The 27770-nt window shown below is 48.6% G+C and overlaps 3 protein-coding genes across 9 annotated transcripts; 2 read left to right on the plus strand and 1 right to left on the minus strand.

Annotated features, from left to right (window-relative positions):
• The first annotated feature begins 385 nt into the window (after window positions 1-385).
• On the plus strand, window positions 386-11178 carry serbp1b (SERPINE1 mRNA binding protein 1b). Of its 6 annotated transcripts, none has more exons than XM_076972343.1 (9): window positions 386-767; window positions 1917-2103; window positions 2268-2408; window positions 3256-3327; window positions 4496-4570; window positions 6897-7089; window positions 7506-7562; window positions 7666-7851; window positions 9417-11178. In XM_076972343.1, exons 1-9 carry the CDS (start codon window positions 515-517, stop codon window positions 9474-9476), a joined length of 1224 nt encoding a protein of 407 aa, XP_076828458.1. In that variant the 5' UTR covers window positions 386-514; the 3' UTR covers window positions 9477-11178. The 6 variants fall into 6 exon arrangements, with proteins under 6 accessions (XP_076828458.1, XP_076828456.1, XP_076828457.1 ...); XM_076972341.1 differs by having other exon boundaries at window positions 387-767; window positions 7663-7851; XM_076972342.1 differs by having other exon boundaries at window positions 389-767; window positions 3259-3327; window positions 7663-7851.
• Window positions 10666-26948, minus strand: mier1b (mesoderm induction early response 1b, transcriptional regulator). Of its 2 annotated transcripts, none has more exons than XM_076972340.1 (13): window positions 26821-26948; window positions 25704-25728; window positions 25455-25600; window positions 24743-24934; window positions 23770-23893; window positions 22345-22406; window positions 22131-22203; window positions 21846-21997; window positions 21682-21763; window positions 21027-21118; window positions 20805-20932; window positions 19969-20096; window positions 10666-19851 (listed from the first exon to the last, which is right to left on the minus strand). In XM_076972340.1, exons 1-13 carry the CDS (start codon window positions 26941-26943, stop codon window positions 19568-19570), a joined length of 1611 nt encoding a protein of 536 aa, XP_076828455.1. In that variant the 5' UTR covers window positions 26944-26948; the 3' UTR covers window positions 10666-19567. The 2 variants fall into 2 exon arrangements, with proteins under 2 accessions (XP_076828455.1, XP_076828454.1); XM_076972339.1 differs by having other exon boundaries at window positions 21027-21121.
• On the plus strand, window positions 11730-17893 carry slc35d1b (solute carrier family 35 member D1b). The gene is made up of 13 exons (XM_076972350.1): window positions 11730-11902; window positions 12329-12362; window positions 12630-12716; window positions 12909-12976; window positions 13064-13135; window positions 15347-15415; window positions 15615-15717; window positions 15895-15987; window positions 16246-16313; window positions 16626-16704; window positions 16785-16867; window positions 17028-17080; window positions 17205-17893. The coding sequence occupies exons 1-13, from the start codon at window positions 11730-11732 to the stop codon at window positions 17213-17215; spliced, it is 993 nt and encodes a 330-aa protein (XP_076828465.1). The 3' UTR covers window positions 17216-17893.
• Window positions 26949-27770: the final 822 nt, after the last annotated feature.

Consider the following 27770-nt stretch of genomic DNA (forward strand, 5'->3'; position numbering starts at 1 on the left):
TCTTGGAGATGTTTAAAACGTTTAGCCTATATGTAAATTAAAATAATTCATACGTTAACAAAACTAAAATAAAAGTGTTACTTTAGTTTTTAAAAGCTAACAAAACTGGAATAAAAATATATTTTAATACTTAAAAAAAACCACAAATGTGTCAGCAATGCTTAATCTAGTTTGTCAAATATATATGACTACAAAAAACTCAATAACTGGGCGTATGGAGCGTATTAAACTCCATATCCCATGTGACGCGAGCGCCGGTGTCCCGGATGTTCACTGCGCCGAAAGAGAAGAAGGTCCCGGATGTTCTCAGAGAAGAAGGTCCCGGATGTTCTCTGCGCCGGAAGAGAAGAAGGTCCCGGATGTTCTCTGCGCCGGAAGAGAAGAAGGTCCCGGATGTTGTGTGCGCCGGAAGAGAAGGCGGCGTCTTCGGTGGCCATCTTGTGGTTGTCTGCAGCGAGCCGTTCGCTCCAAGCCTCGTAGAATCGGAGGAGAATCCCGCTGCTGGGGCGCCATCATGCCCGGACACCTGCAAGAAGGCTTCGGCTGCGTCGTTACCAACCGGTTCGACCAACTATTGGACGACGAGTCGGACCCGTTCGAGATACTGAAGGCGGCGGAGAATAAGAAGAAAGATGCGGCCGCTTCGGGCACCAAAACCGCCGCGCAAGCCGCCAAACAGCCCAAAAAGGAGTCTCAGAAGGACCGGAAGAACCCGCTACTGGACAAAAAGGAGGATTCCCAACCCCCGGTGCCTCTAAAAAAGGAGGGTACGTGGGGGGGGAATAAAAATATTCCCGCGGAGTCTTTTAACTTGTCCCGGTTAGCTTAGCCGAGTGTAGCTCGGAGCGCGCGCGGCAGCCCGCGCGACAACACGGCGCGCGCGAGGTCAACATGGCCGCCCCCTGTGTGGTCGTGTTGGAGGACACACACGCGTCTCGCAGGACGCACCACGCCGGCTCGGGTCGCGCTGTGAGCGGCGTGCCGTCTCGCTGGGCCCCGTAAATGTAACTGCGTAGCCGCGGTACCGTGACGGGACACGGGAGCTCGTCGTGTTTGTGTTTTTACGGCACATCATTATGTTGGAAAACACGTTTGGGGCAACAGTTTACATGATGATAGGTTATTTAATAAATATATCTGGAGAGTGTGTGTTCATTTGCATACAAACAGTTTTGCACGTCTTACTGCACGGGAACATGGATGTGGACCATGTGTGCATCAGATTGAGACCCACTACCTTCAGAACACATCACACACACACACACACACACACACAGTCAATATAATCTCAGGTGTGGTCACCCTTGCCTTCATTTACACAAGGGTGTTTATGTCTGGGATCAGAGAGCTAGCACCACCTGACCTAAACCTCACACCACCTAAACCCTTTGGGTTGGTGTTGAACTGGTGTTATGATCGCTCCCATTCTGAATGCTGACCTGAGTCCTGCTGGCTCTACAGTCACAATTCAGTGGTCACATTTTGTTAGGACACCAGTACATCGTCTCCAGTGTCTTGGTCTTTAGATGTAGTCTGTACAGATGCAACAGGATGGTGAGTGTAGCATTAGTGGGGGGGGGGGGGGGGGGGGAGTTGTATGTATATGTAAAACTAATGGTGATCTGGGTAGTGCGTTCTTATAATAAAAGCAGTTTTCAGTATGATATTTGTCATGGCTGTTTTTATTGTGCTGTTTTATTTAGAGTTAATCAGTATTTGTTTTAGCTCAAAATGTCTCCAGATACAGGCAGGTGTCACAATTGAGAATTCCTTCATCGACCCCAAGTGGATATTAAACTCATGGTTTCTTTAAAAAAAAATAACTGTCGCAGCATTTGAGGACTGTTCATTTGCAGCTGTATGTCCACATGCTCTTATTTTTCCTCTGTGATGTCATTTCCTGTTTGATGTCCCAGGCATGAGGAGGGTGGGGAGGAAGCAGGAGCAGCAGATTCCGCCCGGCCCCCAACACCAGGGGCACCAGGGCCCAGCGGCTGAGGCCCGCCCCGGGGACAGGAGACCGGACAGAAGACCTCCCCGCGAGCGGCGCTTTGAGAAGCCAGCGGAGGACAAGCCTGAAGGAGGAGACGTCTCCGTGGACAAGTGAGTCAGGACGGACGTGCGTCCCTCACACCCGGCCAGGTTCTCTGAACCTTAGGTGACCTGGATGACCCCTGTGTGCTGCTGTGTTCTGATTGGGCTGTGCTGTTCTGTGGTGTTTTGTGATTTGCTGGCTACAACCTTGTCTCCACTTTTCTCCACCACAGGCCAATGAGTGACCGACCACCAAGGGGGCGTGGCGGTGGGCGTGGAGGCCGAGGTGGGCGTGGGAGGGGCATGGGCCGTGGTGATGGCTTTGACTCGCGGGGCAAGCGCGAATTTGATCGACACAGCGGCAACGACAAATCGTGAGTCTCGCACAAGGTTGGGGCTGTGAGGTGGAGGTGGTTTGTGTGTGAGCAGGTGGAGGTTTGGGTGGTGTGTGTGTGAGCAGGTGGAGGTTTGGGTGGTGTGTGTGTGAGCAGGTGGAGGTTTGGGTGGTGTGTGTGTGAGCAGGTGGAGGTTTGGGTGGTGTGTGTGTGAGCAGGTGGAGGTTTGGGTGGTGTGTGTGTGAGCAGGTGGAGGTTTGGGTGGTGTGTGTGTGAGCGGGTGGAGGTTTGGGTGGTGTGTGTGTGAGCGGGTGGAGGTTTGGGTGGTGTGTGTGTGAGCGGGTGGAGGTTTGGGTGGTGTGTGTGTGAGCGGGTGGAGGTTTGGGTGGTGTGTGTGTGAGCGGGTGGAGGTTTGGGTGGTGTGTGTGTGTGAGCGGGTGGAGGGAGGTTTGGGTGGTTTTATGTGTGAGCGGATGGAGGGAGGTTTGGGTGGTTTTATGTGTGAGCGGGTGGAGGTTTGGGTGATTGTGTGAGCGGGTGGAGGGAGGTTTGGGTGTGAGCGGGTGGAGGTTTGGGTGGTTTGTGTGTGAGCGGGTGGAGGTTTGGGCGTGAGCGGGTGGAGGTTTGGGTGTGAGCAGGTGAAGGTTTGGGTGGTTTGTGTGTGAGCGGGTGGAGGTTTGGGTGGTTTGTGTGTGAGCGGGTGGAGGTTTGGGTGGTGTGTGTGTGAGCGGGTGGAGGTTTGGGTGGTGTGTGTGTGTGAGCGGGTGGAGGTTTGGGTGGTGTGTGTGTGTGAGCGGGTGGAGGTTTGGGTGGTGTGTGTGTGTGAGCGGGTGGAGGTTTGGGTGGTTGTGGGCAGTAGCAGCTCAGACACGTTTTGCTGTCCCAGCAGCCAGAAGGTGGAGGAGAAGCGTGGGGGCGCCGGCTCACACAACTGGGGCAGCAACAAGGACGAGACCAGGTGAGTCCCGCAGGACTACGGCGAGCACACGGGGACACACAGCACAGAGCACTTATCACACTGCTGCAGTATACAGATACGCCCTGGTCCCTCCCACAGTGTGTGTGCCTAACCTCCAGTGATGACTAAGTTACCTTGAAAAAGTAATCCGATTACTGATTACAGATTACTCCTTTTAAAAGTAACTTAGTTACGTTACTGATTACTTGATTTTAAAAGTAACTATGTTAGATTACAAGTTACTTTAATAGTTACATTCAGCAGCAAAATAAATTTTTCCAATACTCACTTTATTGGAAGTGCATTTTTAACAGTAACAATGTATTGAAGCAGGTTCGGTAACCGAGTCAGAAACTGCTTAATCCAAAAATCCAGAGGAGGGAAACTTTATTGATAACGCAACCCTGGCTCGCACAGGCTCCGCCCCCCCAGCGTCACTTAAAGGGCAAGACTCACCGTGAGGAGTAGTAGTCGCTACAGTATCTCCTGACATTACGTTTGTGTAGCTGCGCGATATTATTTGTAAATTTATTTGTAAACGTAATACAAGCGAACTGTTCAGTCAGACAGCTTGTGAAACGAAATACCATTACAATTTCAAGCATTTTAAAGTAGGCTACGTTAGTCAAAATTCCAGCACTTTTCAAACGTGGAACACAAAGCAACATTAAAGTTCATCAGGTAAATGTCCCTTCCCCTGTTTTTGAGGGGTATTTCTTTATACTACCACATATCGTTACGGGAGGACACTGCAAAAAATGACTTGTAAAACGTGCTCGCGCTTTCACAGGGTCGCGCGCAGCGTGCGGAGTCGAGCGCTACGGACAGACGGAAAAGTATAACTGAGCCAAGAAGAAAGATAAAATATATATTTTTACTAAGGAAAATAAAAATAGTAACGCACAGTTATTTGGATAAGTAACTTTAATCTGATTACTGGACTAGAAATAGTAGCACGTTATATTACTCGTTACCGAAAAAAGTGGTAAAATTAGAGCGTTACTGACATCACTGCTAACCTCACACCTGCACACGGGCTTGTGTCTGTCGTAATGAGCAGATCACGGCTCCTTGTGTTTAAACGTCACGTCTATGATGTGTAGCTGTACTGTGTGAACTGCGTCCTCTTGGGTGGTGTGGTGAACTTTGGCTGGTGTTTGGGTTCCAGTGAGCTGGAGCAGACGGCCGCACCTGAAGCACCTGCAGAAGGGGAGGAGCATGCACCCGCCGACTCGGAAAACAAGTGAGTGAAAGCCCCGCCCCACACCTTCCTGTCCACCAATCCAGTGACAGTGTTGTATTTGGTTACCTGTCAGTTACGGGGATGATCCAACAGTGATGAGGATTAATTAAGGTGTGTGAGAGATTTAAAATAGTATTATTTTACTAGTTATATATTACCACTTTTAGAAAAATGCTTCACCACCTTATTAATCTTCAGTGCTTAGTGTCTGTAAACTGAAATGTTTGCAATGCAACAGCCTTTCTAAGCCAAACAAGCCTTCTCGTTTAAACATCACATTGCTGGGAGCAGGTCGGTGAATCTCGGGGTGAGGGCTCGTTAGCGTAGGTGGGCGGAGTTGGGGCTCGTTTAATTCAAACCCCTGCTTTTATCTCGGGGTGAGGGCTCGTTAGCGTAGGTGGGCGGAGTTGGGGCTCGTTTAATTCAAACCTCTGCTTTTATCTTGGGGTGAGGGCTCGTTAGCGTAAGTGGGCGGAGTTGGGGCTCGTTTAATTCAAACCCCTGCTTTTATCTTGGGGTGAGGGCTCGTTAGCGTAAGTGGGCGGAGTTGGGGCTCGTTTAATTCAAACCCCTGCTGTCTCCTGTGATGACTACTACACATCTACCTTTTAATGTTTGAGATATTGATGCTGGGTTGTTCTTGGGCCTCCTGCCACAGTCTGGTAGGGGTGCGTCCTAAGATCGGACCTCTGGGCTAGATCAGACCACCAGGTTAGGAATTAAACCCGCCATTATCTTGCAATCAGGACATGTGGAGTTGTGCAGGTGGTCTTTAAATATTGTGTTTTGCCAAATACCTCTGACCTGAGTGGCTTTCCGTATTTGTTTACTATTAGTTTGTGGTAATCTGTAAAATCGCCCTTATCTGATACCTCATGGTATAACGTAGTTGTTTGTGTTGGTGAGCTGGTGGCAGACCGAGACGCTCATGTCTGAGACACATGACCTCAGGTGTTGTGGGTTTGGTCCAGAACTGACGCACGTGTGGTGTTGATGCAGCGTGTGTGTTCTTCACATGTCCTGTGCAGCGTGTGTGTTCTTCACGAGGCTGGTGGGAGCCCCATCTGTGTTAAAGGTGCAGCTGCTGGGTCACCAGCACATCCTCTCATCTCTTCTACTGCATGTTTACGGTTATATATGGGCTTCTAATTTGCTGCATACTGAACCCCTAAATTAGCTTAGTCTAAATAATCTAGTGTACATCTCAAACGTAGCAGCTCGTTTTAATCCCAAACAATCCTGGAGTTGGTTGTGTATTCTCACACATATGGTGGTTGTACTTTACAACGCGCCCTTCCCAACATGACTGAAGTGTTAAACGTCACCCACACCCTGCCGTGGTCTCATCACACACTCACAAAAGCACCGTCAGCTCCACCTTGTGTATTTGAAACGCTGCCCATCTTGTGGGTAGTGTTCACAGGTGGCCGGTGTGTGTGACGGGGTGTGTGACCTGAGCTCCTCTCTAGCTGCGTGGTGAAAGGTAACGCTGTGTGTGTGTGTGCGCGAGAGCGCTGCTCTAGCTGCGTGGTGAAAGGTAACGCTGTGTGTGTGGGGGGGGGGGGGGGGTGTGACAGCGTGTGTGTGAGACAGTGTGTGTGTGTGTGTGTGTGACGGGTGTGTGGGAGAGCGCTCCTCTCTAGCTGCGTGGTGAAAGGTAACGCTGTGTGTGTGTGTGTGTGTGTGTGAGTGAGGGGTGTGTGTGAGAGCGCTCCTCTCTAGCTGCGTGGTGAAAGGTAACGCTGTGTGTGTGTGTGTGTGTGTGTGTGTGTGTGTGGGAGAGCGCTCCTCTCTAGCTGCGTGGTGAAAGGTAACGCTGTGTGTGTGTGTGACGGGTGTGTGTGTGTGTGTGTGTGTGTGTGACCTGAGCTCCTCTCTAGCTGCGTGGTGAAAGGTAACGCTGTGTGTGTGTGTGACGGGGGTGTGTGTGTGTGTGTGTGTGTGTGTGACCTGAGCTCCTCTCTAGCTGCGTGGTGAAAGGTAACGCTGTGTGTGTGTGTGTGTGTGTGTGTGTGTGTGTGTGTGTGTGTGGAGAGCGCTCCTCTCTAGCTGCGTGGTGAAAGGTAACGCTGTGTGTGTGTGTGTGTGTGTGTGTGTGTGTGTGTGTGTGTGTGGAGAGCGCTCCTCTCTAGCTGCGTGGTGAAAGGTAACGCTGTGTGTGTGTGTGTGTGTGTGTGTGTGTGTGTGTGGGAGAGCGCTCCTCTCTAGCTGCGTGGTGAAAGGTAACGCTGTGTGTGTGTGTGTGTGTGTGTGAGGGGTGTGTGGGAGAGCGCTCCTCTCTAGCTGCGTGGTGAAAGGTAACGCTGTGTGGTCTTCCCTATTTTTGGTTGTCCAGGGAGAATGAGGTAGAGGAGGTGAAGGAGGAAGGCCCCAAGGAGATGACCCTGGACGAGTGGAAGGCCATGCAGGACAAGGAGCGCGCCAAGGTGGAGTTCAACATCCGCAAACCCAACGAGGGCCAGGACGCCCAGTGGAAGAAGGGCTACGTGCTGCACCAGTCCAAGGGCAAAGATGCCGGGGTCAGTGTGTGAGGCTGTGTGTGTGGCTGCCCCTCTCTGTCCACGCCCCTCTCTCTCTGTCCACGCCCCTCTCTCTCTGTCCACGCCCCCTCTCTCTGTCCACGCCCCCTCTCTGTCCACGCCCCCTCTCTGTCCATGCCCCCTCTCTGTCCACGCCCCTCTCTCTCTGTCCACGCCCCTCTCTCTCTGTCCACGCACCCCTCTCTCTCTGTCCACACACCCCTCTCTCTGAGCAGTGGTGCTTTCATCACTGGCTCCTACAGGACGGTGATCCTTTATCCTTTGACGGGGATCCAGACTAAGAAATGAGTCAGTGTCTCCTAAAGGGAAACACCAGGTGCCATTGACGTTTAGGTGCCATAAGTGAGGGCTGCTCTCAAATCTGAGGTGTAAGCTGCATCTTTTTGGTTTTGCAGAGGCCGTCTGGAACTCTGATTGAAGCTGGAGACGCTAACGCTGATGCGCACCAAAAGGTATCTCACACACACACGTGTCCCCTCCTGCATCTCTCCATGATTACACACACACACTGCCTTCTAGTGAGTTGAGTTTGAGAGTGTAACTCGTGTCCAGCAGGGCGCCCCTGAAGAAGGTACAGGTGACCACCACTTCCGCAAGCCCGCCAACGACATCACCTCTCAGCTGGAGATCAACTTTGGGGACCTGGGTCGCCCGGGTCGCGGCCGGGGGGGCTCGCGCGGGGGCAGAGGAGGCCGGGGAGGAGCCAGTCGTGCGGCTCGTGGAGGCGGCAGGACTGACAAGGTCAGCAACGTACCGGCCTGGCACACACCACCTTGTGTCTAGGGCTGTGAATCTTTGGGAGTCCCACAATTCGATTCAGAATCGATTCTTGGGGTCACAATTCGATTATTTCCCCGATTCTTTCAGATTCTAAATATTCTATTCAAAAACGATTATTTTCCGATTCAAAAACGATTCTCGATTCAAAATGAGCTACTCCGGTCTCCTGGCATGAAAGCAGAGTACATTTATAAAGATATTATAATTGTAAAGGTTTTATCAACATATTGCAATAATGTAAACACACAAAGGTAAATCCAAGACAACGTGTCTGATTTATTTATTCTTGCATATGTTTTTAACTTGTACAAACACAACACAATATCTTTGAGGCTGACACTCAGAACACTACATTAAACTAATAAAACTGTAGTAAAATAAATAAAATTGGTAGCCTTAGGCTAGCTGCCAGAACTTGCCACTAAAAAATTTAATTATACAAAAATACTGCTCTTTTGGAAAAACAACAGATTGCTTCGTACAAGAATTAGGCTTAGGCTAGCTGCCTATTTCTAAGAACATGCCACTTCCAGAAATAAAATTACACTTTTTTCTTAACAAATCACAAAAATTAAAAATATATGAAAGTGCTTCCAAAAATAAGTGCTGTTACATTTATAAAATGGATAGACTTGCGTTAGCTGCCAGAACTTCCACTTCACAGATGAAAAAAAATATATATATACCGTATTTTCTAAAAGCCGCATATATCTACTGAACTGAACACATTTAACTGAACTGATCAGTTTCTGAACGATGCCTGTAGCATTTCATGTACGACAGATTTGGCTTTCAGCCGGTGTTGTGTTGAATTCCGACTCCCCTCGTTTACCCGCGCATAAGGACGCTACAGATTATATTGTCGATGTACGTTTCTATGCATAAATAAGAGCTAGACATTATCCATCACAGAAAACGGAATGGCATTATCTATGTCCAAAGACACGCTGGCTCAAGGGTGTTAATTATTTTAAATAAAATACACACTGGCTATACTGAAGTTCACCTCTGACCACGACTTCGCAGTATTACAGCAGTATGATGTCTAAATATCTAGTTAGGACAAAACTAGAGTGCTCAATGAACTAAGTTATAATCACTGTAACTCCCGAATATCATCTGTATCGTCTTTATGCGTGTGCAAATGATCAAGCCCATTCTTACCCGGGCCGGGTTGACGGTAAAATCTAAAGTGTTTCCAAATGGTTGCTTTCAAAGACCGCGGAGCCGTTTGGACTTCATACTTTAGTGGCGCAACAAAAAATACCGTACACTACACAACCCGCTGTAGCTTTACTAGCATGCCTGCACATAGTCAAAGCTGTTTCCTTGTTTTGCCTAGCACTACGGTGGCTGAGAAGGCACACCCGGAAAAAATGGTAAAATGGGAATCGATTCTGAATCGTTCAATGTTAGAAACGCGATTCGAGCTTGAATCTATATTTTCCTGCACCCCTACTTGTGTCTGCTTGGGATAGTGGAAGTGCTGTGATCTCATCATCTGTGTGTGTGTGTGTTCGTTCCAGGGTGGTGGAGTGTCTGTCCCCAACGTGGATGACCCCGAGGCGTTTCCCGCCCTGGCCTAAGCCCCACCCCCTTAGACCACGCCCCTCCATCCCCTCCTCTACGAGGCTTGCATGCTTACGGATTCTCCGACTATAGAAACCAGACGAGAAAAAAAAAATTAAATCCGAGAGACTCATCCATACCACATTGAGGACTGAAATTCTGCCTTTGTTCTAAAGGAAAACACATAATGGACTTCTCTTGTTACACTGAAGCAAATTCTTGGTAGAGGTTTTGTATTTAGAGTCATGATAGCAGGGATGTTCATAGGTGTTTCTGTTTTTTTCTTTTTGTTTTGTTTTTTTTAACTAAGCATTCTCCATCAATGTTGTTTTGAATTGCTGTTTGAATGTAAGCCTATTTCCAGCAGGTTGAAGTGTGTTGTGCTCAAGCTCCCCTGCCTTCTGGATCTCCTGCGTTTTAATACTCTGACCATCGTTTTGAGGGCTTTACCTAAAGCGGATCAGGAGTCACGAGACTTCTAGTGCTAATTTTACTGTTGATATATACATGAGTAATGTATCATTTACTATTGTAAGTATTTTAATGAAAGCAGAGGTCAGGCTCTTCTCCAGTGTGTGTGTGAGGAGTGTGTCAGCGTTGGCCTGGGCAAATGCCCGTGTGCGTGTGTGTGTGTGTGTGTGTGTGTGTGTGTGTGTGTGTGTATGTGTGTGTGTGTGTGTGTGTGTGTGTGTGTGTGAGAGAGAGAGAGGTGTGTGTGTGTGTGTGAGGTGTATTTTGGCCTGGGTGATGCCTCTTTGGGCCCAGTGCCTGGTTTGGTTTGACGTTTCTTTTTCGTTGCATTCTCTAGGCTGTGTTTTGTCCTGTGGTGAAACGGTGTGTGTGTGTGTGTGTACACGCTTGTCCTCGTCCCTGTCGGCGTCCCCGGCCGCCGCCCTTGTGGCCGCTCCAGGCTGGTCCTTGTATGTCGTACATTTGAACATTTAGAAACCTGGGTAAGACTTTTAGAAGCACGTGAGGGAGTGAGAGGAATGTTGATGTACATCTGTGTCATGACTTTATTGTTCTAAACTTAGATTGTGAGTTTGAGCAAGTGGCATTCTGAACCTGAAGTTTTATTTTGGGGATTTTCTGTAGCTAAGATTGACAGTCTTGCACTTGGATTAACGATAACCTATGATATTCAGCTAACAAGCACATAGTCCGCCCGTGTGTCCTCTGTTTTGCTATCGTGAACTTTTGCTGGTCTTTTTTTTTTTTGTTTGTTTTAATTATTTCCAAATGTTAGACAGCATTACTGCTTGTTTTCTGAGAATGTTTCATACAGGATGGAACAGCAGTGAGGTGTGTGTGAGTGTGTGTGTGTGTGTGTGTGTGTGTGTGTGTGTGTGTGTGTGTGTGTATGCGTGTGTGTGTGTGTGCGTGTGTGCGTGTGTGTGTGTGTGTGTGTGTGTGTGTGTGTGTGTGTGTGTGTGTGTGTGTGTGTGTGTGTATGCGTGTGTGTGTGTGTGTGTGTGTGAGAAATGTGGCCTCCGGTGTGGATGAGTGTCTTTCTATCCTGGGCGCGGAGCGTGAAGGTGCCGACACGAGTCCTTTGGGGTTCCGGCTTCCAGTTTTCACTCCACGTGCCGCTAGCTTCGACCAGGACACGCAAGCAGACGACTACACGGCTTTGTTTGACAGCATTTGTGGGGGTTTTTGTTGGGTGTTTGTGCATTCAGACATCCCTGTTCAATAAATTGCCCAGAGGTGTTGCGTGAATTCTTGCTGTCCAACGGTTATTATTAACATGTTCTTTTGAAATGTTCCTGCTTGCTTTACCAGAACATTTGCTCATGAAGGAGATCTATGATCAAACACACCAGGAATTTACTACCAACTTCAACTGTCTTGCAAGTTACCTCTCAGTGTCTAGTTCATCTGTAATACTGCTACAACCCCGTGTGAATTACATTGTAATTGTATAGCATTAGATTTGCGGATTGCATTAAGTTTAACTAGAAAGATTTAACCAACATCCTCATCAAAGAGTTAATTGGTGTGTAGCTTTAAAACCAAGTATGTACGTGTGTAAATGGGTGTGTATGTAACCAGATGTCCTGTGGTCTCTAAAGAGACAGATTGATGTTTTTACCGATTTAATTTAGTAGAAAGTAGAAAAACAAATGTCCGTCAAGTGCAGGAAGAAGCTCTTGCATTACATTCTCTAAAATACCGTTTAGTGTGTGCAGCGACGGAAGTGGATGCGTGTTTCTTTAAGGGGCTGTCTGCTACACTCGGACTTTGGTCGGATCTGAAGGAGTTGAGGAAGTATGGCGTCCTCACCTACACGTCCGAGTGCTGGGGTTCGTGAGGAAGGTGAGGTGGGGGTCCGACATGCCGGCGCTGGTCCGACTTTATTCAAGAAGTTGTGTGCGGCGGCCTTTTACGGAGTCAGCTCCTTTCTCATCGTTATCGTGAACAAGAGCGTCCTCACCAACTACAGGTAACGAGAGGGATTAACGGGGTGTTATCGGACTGAACAGACGGATTAACGGGTTATCGGACTCTGAACAGAGGGATTAACGGAGTGTTATCGGACTCTAAACAGGGATTAACGGAGTGTTATCGGACTCTAAACAGGGATTAACGGAGTGTTATCGGACTCTAAACAGAGGGATTAACGGAGTGTTATCGGACTCTAAACAGGGATTCACGGGGTGTTATCGGACTCTAAACAGGGATTAACGGAGTGTTATCGGACTGAACAGGGATTAACGGGGTGTTATCGGACTGAACAGAGGGATTAACGGAGTGTTATCGGACTCTGAACAGAGGGATTAAAGATCTCGGGGGAGAAACTGGTTCTAATGTGTTTTGCTTGAGAGCTGTGACAAAAATGAATAAATTTGTTGTGTAATTGTTCTCCCAGATTCCCGTCGTCCCTGACTGTGGGCATTGGTCAGGTAAGTGGTGTTAATCACAGTGTGAATTACACTAGTTTACCTGAACACAGGTGCAGTATTGCCTGGACATTGTACATCACAGGACTTCAAACACACGAGTCGTTCATGTCTGTGTATCGTATAATAACAGACACGACGAGGTGGATATTCGCCCATGTGAAATCCTTGTTTTGATTGACTCTCTTCATTTTATTGCCTCTCACTGTAGACAGTTTTATAGGAATCTGGCTAATGTTACATTCTCTAAAAGTCGATTGTATCTTACAGATGTTGGCAACGGTGGTTGTTTTGTGGATGGCAAGAGAACTCAAAGTGATTAATTTCCCTGATTTTGACAGAAGTGTCCCCCGCAAGGTAAGTGCTCGCTGCAATACTACGAGTTTCCAGGAGGTGCTGCCCAGTGTAGAGGGTTTGACTGTAGAAGTAGTAATAAGAAATGATGATGTTGCATTTCAAAGTGTCATGATGCATTGGCCAAGCTAAAATCTGATCTCAGATCAGTGCTCTGAGATAACACAATTTTCCTTTGTACTTTGGGCTTGTTAGATTTTCCCTCTTCCTCTTCTGTACGTGGGGAACCAGCTAACTGGGCTTTTTGGAACCAAGCAAGTGAGGTGAGGCCTGCTGTGGTTGGGGGAGTCGTGGGTTGATGTGTGTGGAGAACCTGGTTGGGACCAACCTGGCGTGTCTGTGTGTGGCAGCTTACCTATGTTCACCGTCCTCCGGAGATTCTCCATCCTCTTCACCATGCTGGCGGAGATGTACCTGCTGGGGTGAGCTGGTGTTCACACACCTCACACTCTGGAACTCTTGTTCACACACCTCACACTCTGGAGCTCTCGTTTGCACACCTCACACTCTGGAGCTCTCGATCACACACCTCACACTCTGGAGCTCTCGATCACACACCTCACACTCTGGAGCTCTCGATCACACACCTCACACTCTGGAACTCTCGATCACACACCTCACACTCTGGAGCTCTCGATCACACCTCTCGATCACACACCTCACACTCTGGAACTCTCGATCACACACCTCACACTCTGGAACTCTCGATCACACACCTCACACTCTGGAACTCTCATTAACACACCTCACACTCTGGAACTCTCATTAACACACCTCACACTCTGGAGCTCTTGTTCACACACCTCACACTCTGGAGCTCTTGTTCACACACCTCACACTCTGGATCTCTTGTTCACACACCTCACACTCTGGAACTCTTGTTCACACACCTCACACTCTGGAGGTCTCGTTCACACACCTCACACTCTGGAGGTCTCGTTCACACACCTCACACTCTGGAACTCTCGTTCACACACCTCTCACTCTGGAACTCTCGTTCACACACCTCACACTCTGGAACTCTAGTTTACACACCTCACACTCTGGAGGTCTCGTTCACACACCTCACACTCTGGAACTCTTGTTCACACACCTCACACTCTGGAACTCTCATTAACACACCTCACATTCTAGAGGTCTCGTACACACACCTCACACTCTGGAACTCTCATTCACACACCTCACACTCTGGAGTTCTTATTCACACACCTCACACTCTGGAACTCTAGTTTACACACCTCACACTCTGGAGGTCTCGTTCACACACCTCTCACTCTGGAACTCTCGTTCACACACCTCACACTCTGGAACTCTAGTTTACACACCTCACACTCTGGAGGTCTCGATCACACACCTCACACTCTGGAACTCTCGATCACACACCTCACACTCTGGAACTCTCATTAACACACCTCACACTCTGGAACTCTCATTAACACACCTCACACTCTGGAGCTCTTGTTCACACACCTCACACTCTGGATCTCTTGTTCACACACCTCACACTCTGGAACTCTTGTTCACACACCTCACACTCTGGAGCTCTTGTTCACACACCTCACACTCTGGAGCTCTTGTTCACACACCTCACACTCTGGAGGTCTCGTTCACACACCTCACACTCTGGAACTCTCGTTCACACACCTCACACTCTGGAGTTCTTATTCACACACCTCACACTCTGGAACTCTAGTTTACACACCTCACACTCTGGAGGTCTCGTTCACACACCTCTCACTCTGGAACTCTAGTTTACACACCTCACACTCTGGAGGTCTCGTTCACACACCTCACACTCTGGAACTCTCATTTACACACCTCAAACCCTGGAGCTCTTGTACACACACCTCACACTCTGAAGGTCTCGTTCACACACCTCACACTCTGGAACTCTCATTAACACACCTCACATTCTAGAGGTCTCGTACACACACCTCACACTCTGGAACTCTCGATCACACACCTCACACTCTGGAACTCTCGTTCACACACCTCACACTCTGGAACTCTCATTAACACACCTCACACTCTGGAGCTCTTGTTCACACACCTCACACTCTGGATCTCTTGTTCACACACCTCACACTCTGGAGCTCTTGTTCACACACCTCACACTCTGGAGCTCTTGTTCACACACCTCACACTCTGGATCTCTTGTTCACACACCTCACACTCTGGAGGTCTCGTTCACACACCTCACACTCTGGAACTCTCGTTCACACACCTCACACTCTGGAGTTCTTATTCACACACCTCACACTCTGGAACTCTAGTTTACACACCTCACACTCTGGAGGTCTCGTTCACACACCTCACACTCTGGAACTCTCGTTCACACACCTCACACTCTGGAACTCTAGTTTACACACCTCACACTCTGGAGGTCTCGTTCACACACCTCACACTCTGGAACTCTCGTTTACACACCTCACACTCTGGAGCTCTTGTACACACACCTCACACTCTGAAGGTCTCGTTCACACACCTCACACTCTGGAACTCTCATTAACACACCTCACATTCTAGAGGTCTCGTACACACACCTCACACTCTGGAATTCTCGTTCACACACCTCACACTCTGAAGGTCTCGTTCGGGTCTCTGAAGCTCATCCTTTTTTTGTGCCTATACAGAAAGAAGTTCCCGTGGACCATAGAGGCGACAGTGTTCACTATGATCTTGGGAGCGTTTATTGCAGCAAGGTAAGTGTTATGGTGAAAACACCGTGGAATAAGCCGTGTGGTTTCTGCTCAGTTCAGGACTGGGTTGCAGGACTTGTTGACTGGTACCATGTCAGCACACCCTTACCGAACAGCCTCGAGCCTCCATCTCACAGACATTCAGGACCTCCAGCACCGACCGATACATTGAACTCATCCCTGAGTGTGCCTGCTGTCTCAGCACAGATCTGGCGTTCGACCTGCACGGCTACGTGTTCATCACCATCAACAACCTCCTGACTGCAGCCAGTGGGGCATACATGAAACAGAAGCTGGACTCTAAGGTTCCTGCTCCAGAACTAAACTACATGTGACCCTGAACATTTGTGTTTATCTGTATTTGACATGTGAAAGATAGATCAGTCCTGCAGACTGTTACTAAGGTAATAGACCCTCATTTCTTTGTACTTTTATATATTTTATTATATACATTTTGTTTGGATATGTGTGTGTATTTGTAGGAGCTGGGGAGGTATGGATTGCTGTATTATAACGCCTTGCTCATGCTGGTACCCACCACAGCTTTAGCGTACTGTACTGGAGACATTCACAAAGTACGTCGGCCTCAAACATCTGACTCATCATGGCAGACTCTGCCCACTGATGAGGACAAAGCTTAAGTGTTATACTGGGTCAGCCTGGCACGGGTCAGCCTGGTCTGGGTGAACCTGGCGCCTTTGCTCCATTATTTTAGGACTCAGGGGCCCAGTCGGCCCATCTTGAACTGGCAACCTTCTGAATTCTAGTCGAGTGCATGAAGTGCTCAACGCTCCTGCTGTCTGGAGAAATAAGCAACTTTGTTTCTGTACCAGACTGGAGATTTCGATGGATGGACTGATGTGTTCTTTGTTGGGCAGTTTGTCCTGTCATGTGTGATGGGGTAAGATCATTTGTGGTTTCAATTCAATTGTGGTTGTTCAATTAATGCGTTCAGCGGTTTTGCAGTTTTCAGAAATGGCCACTAGATGGCATGTTTGTAATACGTTTAGTGAGTTTAATTGCTAAAATCGTGCCAAAAGCCTCGACCCAAGTTCGCTTGTACATGAGAAACAAGCTTATGTGAACAGCACCTTTGTGAAATATGTGCTGCCGTTTTTACCAACACTTGTCTAGTTTTTCATCTTTATGTTGATGTCCATGTTAAGTGTCAACATTCACAAACGAGGTGTATGTGTGTGTGTGTGTGTGTCAGGTTCATCCTCATGTACTCCATAGTGCTGTGTACACAGTACAATTCAGCTCTGACCACCACTATTATAGGCTGCATTAAGGTCAGTGAGGGGTTCTGGGATACAGGAGGCCCAGCACACGTGTATACCACCTAACGTGATCGTCTTCCTTCCTCCTTCAGAATATCCTGGTAACGTACATCGGGATGGTGTTTGGTGGAGACTACATCTTCTCCTGGTTAAACTTCACTGGGCTGAATATCAGGTACAGCTCCATCAGTACATCTGCACCCATCCATCACCAGTCAGCTGCCTGCCGTTGAGGTGTAGCCCCGAGACCCGCTGTGCTGTTCTGAGATCTGCTGTGCTGTTCTGAGACCCGCTGTGCTGTTCTGAGATCTGCTGTCCTGTTTTGCTTGCTACAGCATTGCTGGGAGTCTCGTCTATTCCTACATCACGTTGACAGAGGAACACAAAAGTAAGTGGTCATTGATTTACTCGTTCACATGTTCATTCGTTCGTTTGGGGACTCCGGGAGTGGCAGCGTCCCGGGTCTGTGGGAGGACACCAACACCCTGTCCTTGTCCTGTGTGTCTGTACAGAGACCCCCTAGTGGCCACAGGCTGGCGTGCACGCTGGAAGCTGCTGGTTGTGAGCTGGTCCGTTTACACCCCCACACGCCCCCCTGCCCATCACATCTGGATAGATTTGGACTGGATTCTGTTTACACTTCTCGCTCAAGTGTGGTCCCAGTGTGACCTTGTGACTGTACTCTTCCTGTAGAGAACACGACCACATGTACAACGCTGCACATCTCTTAGTACCGGTGCATCACACGCAGTCTAATCTGAAATAACAAGGCAGGCAGTGATTGGTCCGTAGCAGCGGGGGAGGAGCTGGCGGTGGTCACCGGCCGAGAGGTCTGCACGCCACACACCGTTTGGAGTGTGTGAATAATGAAACCGAATTATATTTACACTCGATTCCAACATCACGATCCATCTTATCGTAATCTGATCACAACAGGGGTGTTCTCAATGTTCAAAGTACGGACGACCTTGATCCAATCACCAAAGCGACTGAAGGAAGCCGGCTACCTCAGCAGTGAATTACGCTCTTTTGGTCTACACTGTGACATTTCAATCAGGTACACTGGACAATGTTAATACACGTGGCTGTATTCTTGTGGGGCTAATTTAGGGTGGGAGCACTAATGATATTGATCACTTCAGTACATTTTCTTTGTAAGATGAGTGCTGACTGAGCATTAAAATCACCCTGTTTAAACTCATGATTCTTGTCACTGTACCTATATAAATCTATTTTCTATACGTTGTACACACACTAGATTTCTCACTGCAGGATCTTTGCCCTGATCTGCTCTCTGAACATTATACACACATTTACACAAAATGCTTCTCCGTAAAAGAACGTCTCTCAATTGGAACCAGCACGTGGCTGTTGTTGTGGCTGCCTAGCGTTAGTTTAATAGTGAGGCCTCCATGAACAGAACAACGTAGATCTGGCCTTCAGGATCACGTTCTCACAGCAGCACGTCCAGCACTGGTATTCTTCAAATGTGACGTGATCTTTACCTCAGAGAAACCCGCTAGTCCTCTGGCACGCCTGGAACTGGACAGAAGCAACTCTGCGTTTAACTGTAAGATCTCATTTGTATTCCCTTATATTTTTTGTAAGTTTGTTCATTCTGTATTTTATAAACTCAACAGCTTTGCACCCGTTTTCTAAAGCAACCAGAACACAAATGAGAGCTTCATTTACAAAAGTGTTTGGCTACCAAAGTAGACTTTCCTTACTGTAATTTTTTATTTTCTACATTTCTGGGCACGCGTGTTGAGTCCCAGTGGAGTGTTCAGTGTCACGGCTGCCAGGACGTCGAGGGGCCGTCCCAGACGTTTATTAAACCCACAGGTTGAGCTTCTCACTGTATCCGAACACACACACTCTCTCTCACACACACACGTTGCTGTGGGAACAGGGATTATTTCTCCAGACCAGTTTGCCGAATACATCTGGAACCCCAAACAGCAGAAAGTTCTGCGAAGAACCATGTGAGATATCTAGAGAACTCAGGACCCGATTAACTTAATCCTTCAACTGCAGAGTCTTTATGAAGCTACATCAGAAAGGAACCGTTCCATTTCCACCGGTTCTGAAGGCACTTTAAACTCCACATCCACACAGACACACAAAGTAGCGCTTATTTCAGACACCAAAGGTTGATCATCAGTTTTGTGCAACCTCACACTGAAGCACAAAGTTGGAAGGAACAGAAACATTTGCAGTTTGATTATCAAAAGTACGAGAACTATACAAGGTAAGAAATCTGTACAACCCTTCGGTCAAAACAGGGCTAACACACACACACACACACACACACACACACACACACACACACAGCAGACATCCCTGACGTTCCGACGCTTCAAACAAACTAGGATGAAAGTGTCAGGGGGGCATGCACGTGCCTCGCTCACACACACACGCGTCTCACTCTCCCACACGCGTCTCACTCTCACCTCACTCTCTACCCCAACAAGCCCACACAGTGCCCGATGCAAACGTACAGTACAAAAGTGCAACTTCAGCGTTCCTGCAGCAACCACCCGGCCCCTCCCCAACTGTAGAAGGTCTGACGGCAGACGGCCACCATCAGCGTGGGTCCATTAAAAAATATAAATATCTTGCAAGTAAAAAAAAACATTGGACAAATTCCAATAGCAATAGAACAGACGTGTTGTGTGTAAAGTGGGTGGTGAAGGTGGTGCAGGAACTGGTGACTACATTAGTAGCGGGTTTGGGTGGGGGCTCCTGGTCTCCACCCAGATGCTTCACTTTGGTTGTGGAGGAGACGCAGTTCTACTCCCTCCAGTCAGGGTGCTAAAATACCCCCCCCTCGTCTGCTGGATTTGGTCTGGACTTTGGTCTCTGCTCCATTGGCAGTTCAGTCTTCCTTCACTCTGGGCGAGTCCACGTTGACCTGGGCGGGGGGGTCTGAGTCTGTCCTGCATTTTTTAGCCGGTCTCTCCGGGGCGGGGCTGTCCTGCGGCCGCTTGACGGAGCCGTTTGTGTCAGCGCTGCCGAGGGCGGAGGGCTCACAGCCGTTAGTGTCGTGGGGCTCTGGGAGGAGAGGCTCGCCTCTGTACGACTGCACAGAGAGACACTTCACCTCACCGCCCGCCATCAGGGTGGAGTCTACACTCAACAACCTGCTGTGACTGCCCAGCCCTGGGGGAGTGAGAGAGAGAGACCACTGAAAAGAAGGTAACAGTTCAATTGCCCCCAAAGCAGATGTATTTCAGTGGTACACGGTCCGGTATCTCCTGCATGGTGGGCTGCTCTCACCATTGTGGGCGGAGCCATCCTCCCTCTCTGAATGGCTGGTGTTGCTGCTGGAGGTGGTGGGAGGGGGCGTGGCCGCCCGGCTCGATGCTGCACTCTCCGTCTCGTCCAATAGCCTGTCCATATAATCCCTATAACATCAACACACGTGCGCAGTGAGACACCCAGACGCAGACAGACACCCAGACGCAGACAGACATCATAGCAGCTCCCTGTTGGACCTACTGATGTTTCTCTTGGTAGGTTGTACATGTATTAACTCACGTCACACCCGGGTGAAGGTTGTACATATATTAATTACACTCACGTCACACCCGGGTGAAGGTTGTACATGTATTAACTCACGTCACACCCGGGTGAAGGTTGTACGTATATTAACTCACGTCACACCCGGGTGAAGGTTGTACGTATATTAACTCACGTCACACCCGGGTGAAGGTTGTACGTATATTAACTCACGTCACACCCGGGTGAAGGTTGTACGTATATTAACTCACGTCACACCCGGGTGAAGGTTGTACGTATATTAACTCACGTCACACCCGAGTGAAGGTTGTACGTATATTAACTCACGTCACACCCGAGTGAAGGTTGTACATGTATTAACTCACGTCACACCCGGGTGAAGGTTGTACATATATTAACTCACGTCACACCCGGGTGAAGGTTGTACGTATATTAACTCACGTCACACCCGGGTGAAGGTTGTACGTATATTAACTCACGTCACACCCGGGTGAAGGTTGTACGTATATTAACTCACGTCACACCCGGGTGAAGGTTGTACGTATATTAACTCACGTCACACCCGGGTGAAGGTTGTACGTATATTAACTCACGTCACACCCGGGTGAAGGTTGTATTTCCTCTTTCCAAGTCGTGTTTGCTGGGCGAAGAAGTCGTAGCGCTCGGACTTCTTCCACATGTAATAAAACGCCACACACTCTCCCACAGACCGTGTTCTCACCTGGGATTTCAACCAGTTCATCATCAGTACATCTACTGGGACCAGTGGTGTGGGGGTTGGGTGTTCATTATGAGCCACAGTAAAAAGGTCTTACCTTGTTGGCTTGAATGAGATGAAAATCTTTGCCATAAGCCTTAAGACCTTGTTCAAAATTTCTACATTCTTCTTCTGTCCAAACGGAGAGCTCTTCTGTGGGAAAAGACCACTTAATGCTGCTGATTTAACACAGGTATTACACATCAGAACCTCTGGTAGGAGAGCCCAGTGCTAGCACATCTCCATCTTTGGTGTGGACACTAAGATCAACAGAAGAGACTCAACCTCCTTCACCCTGGAGCAAACCTGGAGTGTTCGGGTGAGTAGTCGGAATAGATCACACTACCACAACATCTCAGCCTCCAGGACTCTGATGCAACTGAAGGATTATCTAGGATTATCTGGGTGAGGCGTGTTATCTTAGGGCTGGAGGTAAACTCTGAGGGTGGAGGCAGAGCCTCCGTCAAGGACTCCACCACAGTCTGTTCCAGAAGCCCCGGGTTAAGAGTTCTGGCTTAAAACGAGCTGCTCATGTGCTAATAATTCATTTTGGAAGTAAACAAAGCTAATATTTTAATACCAGTCACCTTGGTTAAAACAGAGCAATGGAAATTATTTTTGTGATATGAACTGAATCAGCTGCGCTGGACTAGACCAGGCACCAGGGTGAGTCTTGCTACAGCTGTGTGTTCGTGTAAGCAGGAAGATCTGACCTCTGGCAGCTTTGACGTTGAACCTCAGTCTTCGCAGGGCTTCTTCTGTGTCAAAGTCACACTTCACCAGCTCATAGAGCGCCTGAAGGGGACACACAGCGCTTAGGGGTCCAGGCAGAGCTGTGCAGCCCGGCAGCAACGCGCGGGACCGGTGCGGGTCCTACCTGCTCGTTGTCTTTGATGTGCGAGCCCTCAGGGATGGCGTCCACCCCGGTCTCCTCCCCCGTGCGTCTGCACGCCTCAGTCAAGAACTCCACCACGGTCTGTTCGGGAAGGAACTCTGGATTCCACAGAAGCTGGTCATCATTCTCGTACACTGCGGTCAAGACAGACAGGTGAACTAGATGAACCTATTTCTCCCAAATTCTGCACAATGAAGAACAGAGTGAAGGAGGGAGTGGGTGTGGTTTAGGAGTACAGTGATTGAGTGGCAGGTGCGCTGGACACACCTCTCTCGTTTTCCTTGTATCTACAGAGCCCCACAGGCGTCTCTGCCTGGTACATTGAGCCAACCATGATTTCCTGTTGAAGAAGAATGACTCAGTTCTTGTATGGAGAAGCAGATATTCACAGATGTTCAGAGGGAGAAGGAACGGCCCAACACACCACGCCCCATTATGCCCCGCCCCCACACCACGCCCCACCCCATATAAAGGTTCTTACTTTCTTCCAGTCCTCTGAGGGAATGTAGTCCTCGTCCTCCTCAGACTCCTCCCCCCCTTCATCTGAAACGACCAGCACAGCAGTCACACCAGACCCAGTACACACCACACACTTACCACACACCAGACCCAGTACACACCACACACACAACCACACATTTACCACACACCAGACCCAGTACACACCACACACACAACCACACACATAACCACACACCAGATCCAGTACTTACCACACACATAACCACACACCAGACCCAGTACACACTACACACAACCACACACATAACCACACACCAGACCCAGTACACACCACACACACAACCACACCAGACCCAGTACACACTACACACACAACCACACACTTACCACACACCTCCACACACCAGACCCAGTACACACAACCACACACCAGACCCAGTACAAACTACACACACAACCACACACCAGATCCAGTACACACTACACACAACCACACACTTACCACACACCATACCCAGTACACACTACACACACAACCACACACCAGATCCAGTACACACTACACACAACCACACACTTACCACACACCAGACCCAGTACACACTACACACAGCCACACACCAGATCCAGTACACACCACACACTTACCACACACACAACCACACACCAGACCCAGTACACACTACACACCTCCACACACCAGATCCAGTACACACCACACACCAGACCCAGTACACACTACACACACAACCACACACCAGACCCAGTACACACTACACACACAACCACACACCAGACCCAGTACACACTACACACATAACCACACACTTACCACCACACACCAGACCCAGTACACACCACACACAACCACACTTACCACACACCAGAGCCAGTACACACCACACACTAACCACACGCAACCACACACCAGACCCAGTACACACCACACACTAACCACACACATAACCACACACCAGACCCAGTACACACCACACACCAGACCCAGTACACACTACACATAACCACACACAACCACACACCAGACCCAGTACACACTACACATAACCACACACCTCCACACAGACCCAGTACACACTACACATAACCACACACCTCAGTACACACCACACACCTCCACACAGACTCACTACACACCACACACCTCCACACAGACTCACTACACACCACACACCTCCACACAGACTCACTACACACCACACACCTCCACCACAAACCACCACCACACAGACCCAGTACACACCTCCACCACACAACACCACCACACCAGACCCAGTACACACCACCACTACACAGACCTAGTACACAGACCCAGTACACACCACCACACCTCCACACACCCAGTAGACATCAACTAGTCACGTCTACCACTCAGCCATCATGTCGGAGTCTGAGCGGCAGGTGGGATGGAGGGGGAGGTTCTTACTCTGGAAGTAGCTGCAGTTCTTGGGTCTGATGAGCTCCGCGGTGCTGCAGCCTTTAGACGTGAGAGTGAGGCCATCACCGGCCGAGTGGACCTCCAGACCCTTCGAGATCTTCATGCCCTCGTCCTGAGAACACAGGGATTACAACCTTAACCACATACCCGACCCACAACTCTACCCACACACACACCCTACCCACAACTGTACCCATACACACACCCTACCCACAACTCTACCCATACACTCACCCTACCCACAACTCTACGCATACACACACACCCTACCCACAACTGTACCCATACACACACACCCTACCCACAACTCTACCCATACACACACACCCTACCCACAACTCTACCCACAACTCTACCCATACACACACCCTACCCACAACTCTACCCATACACACACACCCTACCCACACCCTACCCACAACTCTACCCATACACACACACCCTACCCACACCCTACCCACAACTCTACTCATACACACACACCCTACCCACAACTCTACCCACAACTCTACCCATACACACACACCCTACCCACAACTGTACCCATACACACACCCTACCCACAACTGTACCCATACACACAACTGTACCCATACACACACCCTACCCACAACTCTACCCATACACACACCCTACCCACAACTCTACCCATACACACACCCTACCCACAACTCTACCCATACACACACCCTACCCACAACTCTACCCATACACACAACTCTACCCATACACACACCCTACCCACAACTGTACCCATACACACAACTCTACCCATACACACACCCTACCCACAACTGTACACATACACACACTCTAATAGTAACTGGGAACTACACACTAGCTAGTTACAGTTAAGCAGGCTGGTACAATACAAATATCGTACACATAACCACACTCTCACACTACACATAACCAGGTTGGTACCATACACACACACACACACACACACACACACACACACCTTAACCCTCTTCAGTTCTCCAGTACTTTGGCTGCTCTCATCATTATCCAGCTCCTCTCCTTCGTCCTCGTCATCTTCCTCTTCTGCATCCTCTTCATCTTCCTCCTCCTCATCCTCTTCCTCCTCCTCTGGCGACTCACCGGCGCCGTAGCCATAAAGACTCAGGAGCTCTTGAATGGGCATCTCTCCTTCCTGTGGGGAAAGACATTCACTGCTAATTCTTACAGCGTACACACGGAGAACATGTTGAAGAGCTCAGTGAGGAACACTGAAGTTTGACCATTCAGGACTGCTGTTCTGTAGTCTTGGTTCTGGTCCATTAAAGAAACAGCTGGGAACATCTCCTACTCCTGCTCGTACTCTCCTAGTACAGATTATCACTAGTCCAGATGTATCCTCGTACAGATTAGGCCAGATCAATCAGCAATATTTCCTAGTTTGTCTGAAAACACAGCGATTTATCGTTAGGTCCAAGTTAACTTGCTGGTTCATCACACGAGTCATGTGATCAGATCGCTGAATGTGACTGTACAGAAACTGGCTCCAAGAAAAACTTGTTTTGATCCTGCACATCAATGACACACATCAACAACAACAATTGAGGAACAAAATATACCACTTTCAAATTGCAATTACAAAGATGTGCGGATTGCGATTAGAAAGAGGAGTTGTGCTGTTGTGAAGCGTTGTGTGAAATACGGTGGTTCCTGACCCTGTTGAGGTCTTCGATCTCATTGCTGAAGTTGTTCTCTTCTTCCAGCAGTTCCTCCTCCTCCAGGGTGCGTTCATCATCAAAATCGTGAACAAGCATTTCCGCTGAAGGATCAAAGTCGAGGCTGTCCGAGCCAACCGATACCCCTGCGCACGAAGACCTTCAATCGTAAGTGCTTCCGCGTTACTACGAACCAATCACAATGCAGCGTGTGCTGATGTGCTACCTGAAAGCAGGATGGATATTTACCTGGGCTTGAATTCCCCAAGGAGTCCTAAACCAGACAAACAACACAGACACGCGGGAAAGTCAAGTGAGGATAATAGTGTCCTCGTGAATTGGCCATTTAAATGGCAAAGGCTTGCATCATCTATTGATTACTAAATTCAGCGTATTGTATGACATTACAGTACAAATATCTGTGGGCTAGGATTCTTGTACCAACTCTGTGGTGTATCGACATTTTTTTAAACTGCGAGCCTAATTCAAAACAAAAACAGGCTTTGAATTTGATACATTTCCTTTCCTATAAAACTCCACTATAGAGTAATGAGGCAAAACATCCCTCGGCATAGCTGGGACTAGTTACTAACTAAGTTAGAGCCCATTTGAAACGACACGTAAAATGAATATTAAAACGGTGTTATTTCGTATTTAAGGTGATATATATGTGTGTAAATATATTATAAAACGATCTCCAGCAGTGGAGCTTTAAGTCTGAGGTGATAAAGCGCGCCTGTGTGAGCAGCTAACTTCCTCCCGCACACTCGCTCCTGTGAGGGAGAGCCAGCCAGGAGGAGTCGGCGCGGGGCCCGCACGCGACTGTAAACCCCAGTGTACACTGTAAACGCCGCGCGTCTCGCGCACACGCCACTGCCAAAGCGTCTCGCGACTGTAAAGTTTATACAGACGGGGCAGAACGCGCGCGCGGGGGGCGCGAGCTAGCTGGCTAGCCGACGGGCCGGACCAGGACGACGACGTCGCGCCACTGGACACCGTCGCGGGTGGTTTTTTAACCGCCGTTTCGCGCCCCGGAGACGCCGTAAACGTCCGGCCGCGGCTCGCGTTGTCCCGCCGGCAGCGGTAACGGTCACCAGCCGCCCGACCAACCCGCCGCTCCCCGGCTAGCCTCGCTAGCTTAGCCGGCTAATAAGTTTGCGGGGGATGAAATTTTGAGGGAAAAATTCAACAAGTTTTCTCAATAACTCAAACCGACCGCGCGCGCGCAGCGTTTTCGGCGGGGGTGGGGACCGTGTCCGTTCGCCCCGCGAGACGCGGACGGGTCGAGGTAGTCCACGGGCCGAGACCGAACGGACACTTTTGTTTTGTTTGTTTTAGGGGGAAATCATTAGAATTTCCTTCTTACCTCCGCCATATTTGCGACGCTGGAGGGGTCACTTTTGTGGGCGGGGCGTCGGAGGTTCCCGGATGTACCTGCGCGTCTCGCGCTTTCTGAAGCCTCCGTGGCGCGTGTCTGTGTGTGGACCATTGGATCAGTAGGATGTAAAATGATGTTATTTGTTTTTAAACAAAAAAAAAAGATGAAAATAAAAAACATGTAGTAACAGCTGCTGCTTTATGGGTCTTTTAAATGCTGACCTGTATGAAGTTCTGTATGTAGTTGGTATGTGTCTGCTAGGAGCAGTGGTCATACTGTCAGTACTGTGGTTCTTACATGCACCGCATCATTCAGTGTGGATCAGTCCTCCCCCACTGGGGAGCCCTTTAGGTTGCATTTCAGGCCCTGGAGAGGGTCTACTAAGGATGACCCATGATGTGTTAGCAGAATCAGAGCTGTTAGTTTGACTGAACATAGCAGGCAGTAGATAAACACGAGTACCAGCACTTGTTCAGACAGGCTACAGTGTTTCAAAACAATACTTTAATTAAAACAATATCTCACCAATTGGCATTTGCACTTAAAATAGTCACATTGTCTATGTGTACAAAGAAAAACGATGTAATGAAAGACGCATAAAACAGCGAGAGTTAGGCTAAAGCATAAACAATATATGAAAATAAAACGAATATATTTATCAAATAACAGTCAACATATTTACACATTAGTTTGTGTATCCTCACATCCGAGAAACACGCACCTCATTTCAGTCCCTAAATGGACAAATACGAATGAGCAGCCTAAATAATATATATTTTTGCATAATAAAAATACATTAAAAAATGTATTCTTAAATTTATTCAAATGTATTATGTAATAACAAAATGTATACAGTCGGTAGGCAAATGTCTACTGTACATCAACCGCAAATATATAGGGCCTATATATATATACACATTTCTTTCCAGAAATACAAT

Source organism: Brachyhypopomus gauderio, chromosome 14 (assembly GCF_052324685.1).
Source record: "Brachyhypopomus gauderio isolate BG-103 chromosome 14, BGAUD_0.2, whole genome shotgun sequence".
Taxonomy (NCBI): domain Eukaryota; kingdom Metazoa; phylum Chordata; class Actinopteri; order Gymnotiformes; family Hypopomidae; genus Brachyhypopomus; species Brachyhypopomus gauderio.

Bases quoted from the DNA above. Each gene is read 5' to 3' on its own strand.
- serbp1b (XM_076972341.1), top strand. From the start codon at position 515: ATGCCCGGACACCTGCAAGAAGGCTTCGGCTGCGTCGTTACCAACCGG. The intron at 2,409-3,255 runs GTGAGTCTCGCA...TTGCTGTCCCAG, and splicing joins CACAGCGGCAACGACAAATC to CAGCCAGAAGGTGGAGGAGA. The intron at 3,328-4,495 runs GTGAGTCCCGCA...TTTGGGTTCCAG, and splicing joins AGCAACAAGGACGAGACCAG to TGAGCTGGAGCAGACGGCCG.
- slc35d1b (XM_076972350.1), top strand. From the start codon at position 11,730: ATGGCGTCCTCACCTACACGTCCGAGTGCTGGGGTTCGTGAGGAAGGT. The intron at 11,903-12,328 runs GTAACGAGAGGG...TTGTTCTCCCAG, and splicing joins AGCGTCCTCACCAACTACAG to ATTCCCGTCGTCCCTGACTG. The intron at 15,988-16,245 runs GTACGTCGGCCT...TTTCTGTACCAG, and splicing joins GTACTGGAGACATTCACAAA to ACTGGAGATTTCGATGGATG.
- mier1b (XM_076972339.1), bottom strand. From the start codon at position 26,943: ATGGTCCACACACAGACACGCGCCACGGAGGCTTCAGAAAGCGCGAGA. The intron at 22,204-22,344 runs GTAAGAACCTTT...CTTCTTCAACAG, and splicing joins CCTCAGAGGACTGGAAGAAA to GAAATCATGGTTGGCTCAAT. The intron at 19,852-19,968 runs GTGAGAGCAGCC...TCACTCCCCCAG, and splicing joins GGATGGCTCCGCCCACAATG to GGCTGGGCAGTCACAGCAGG.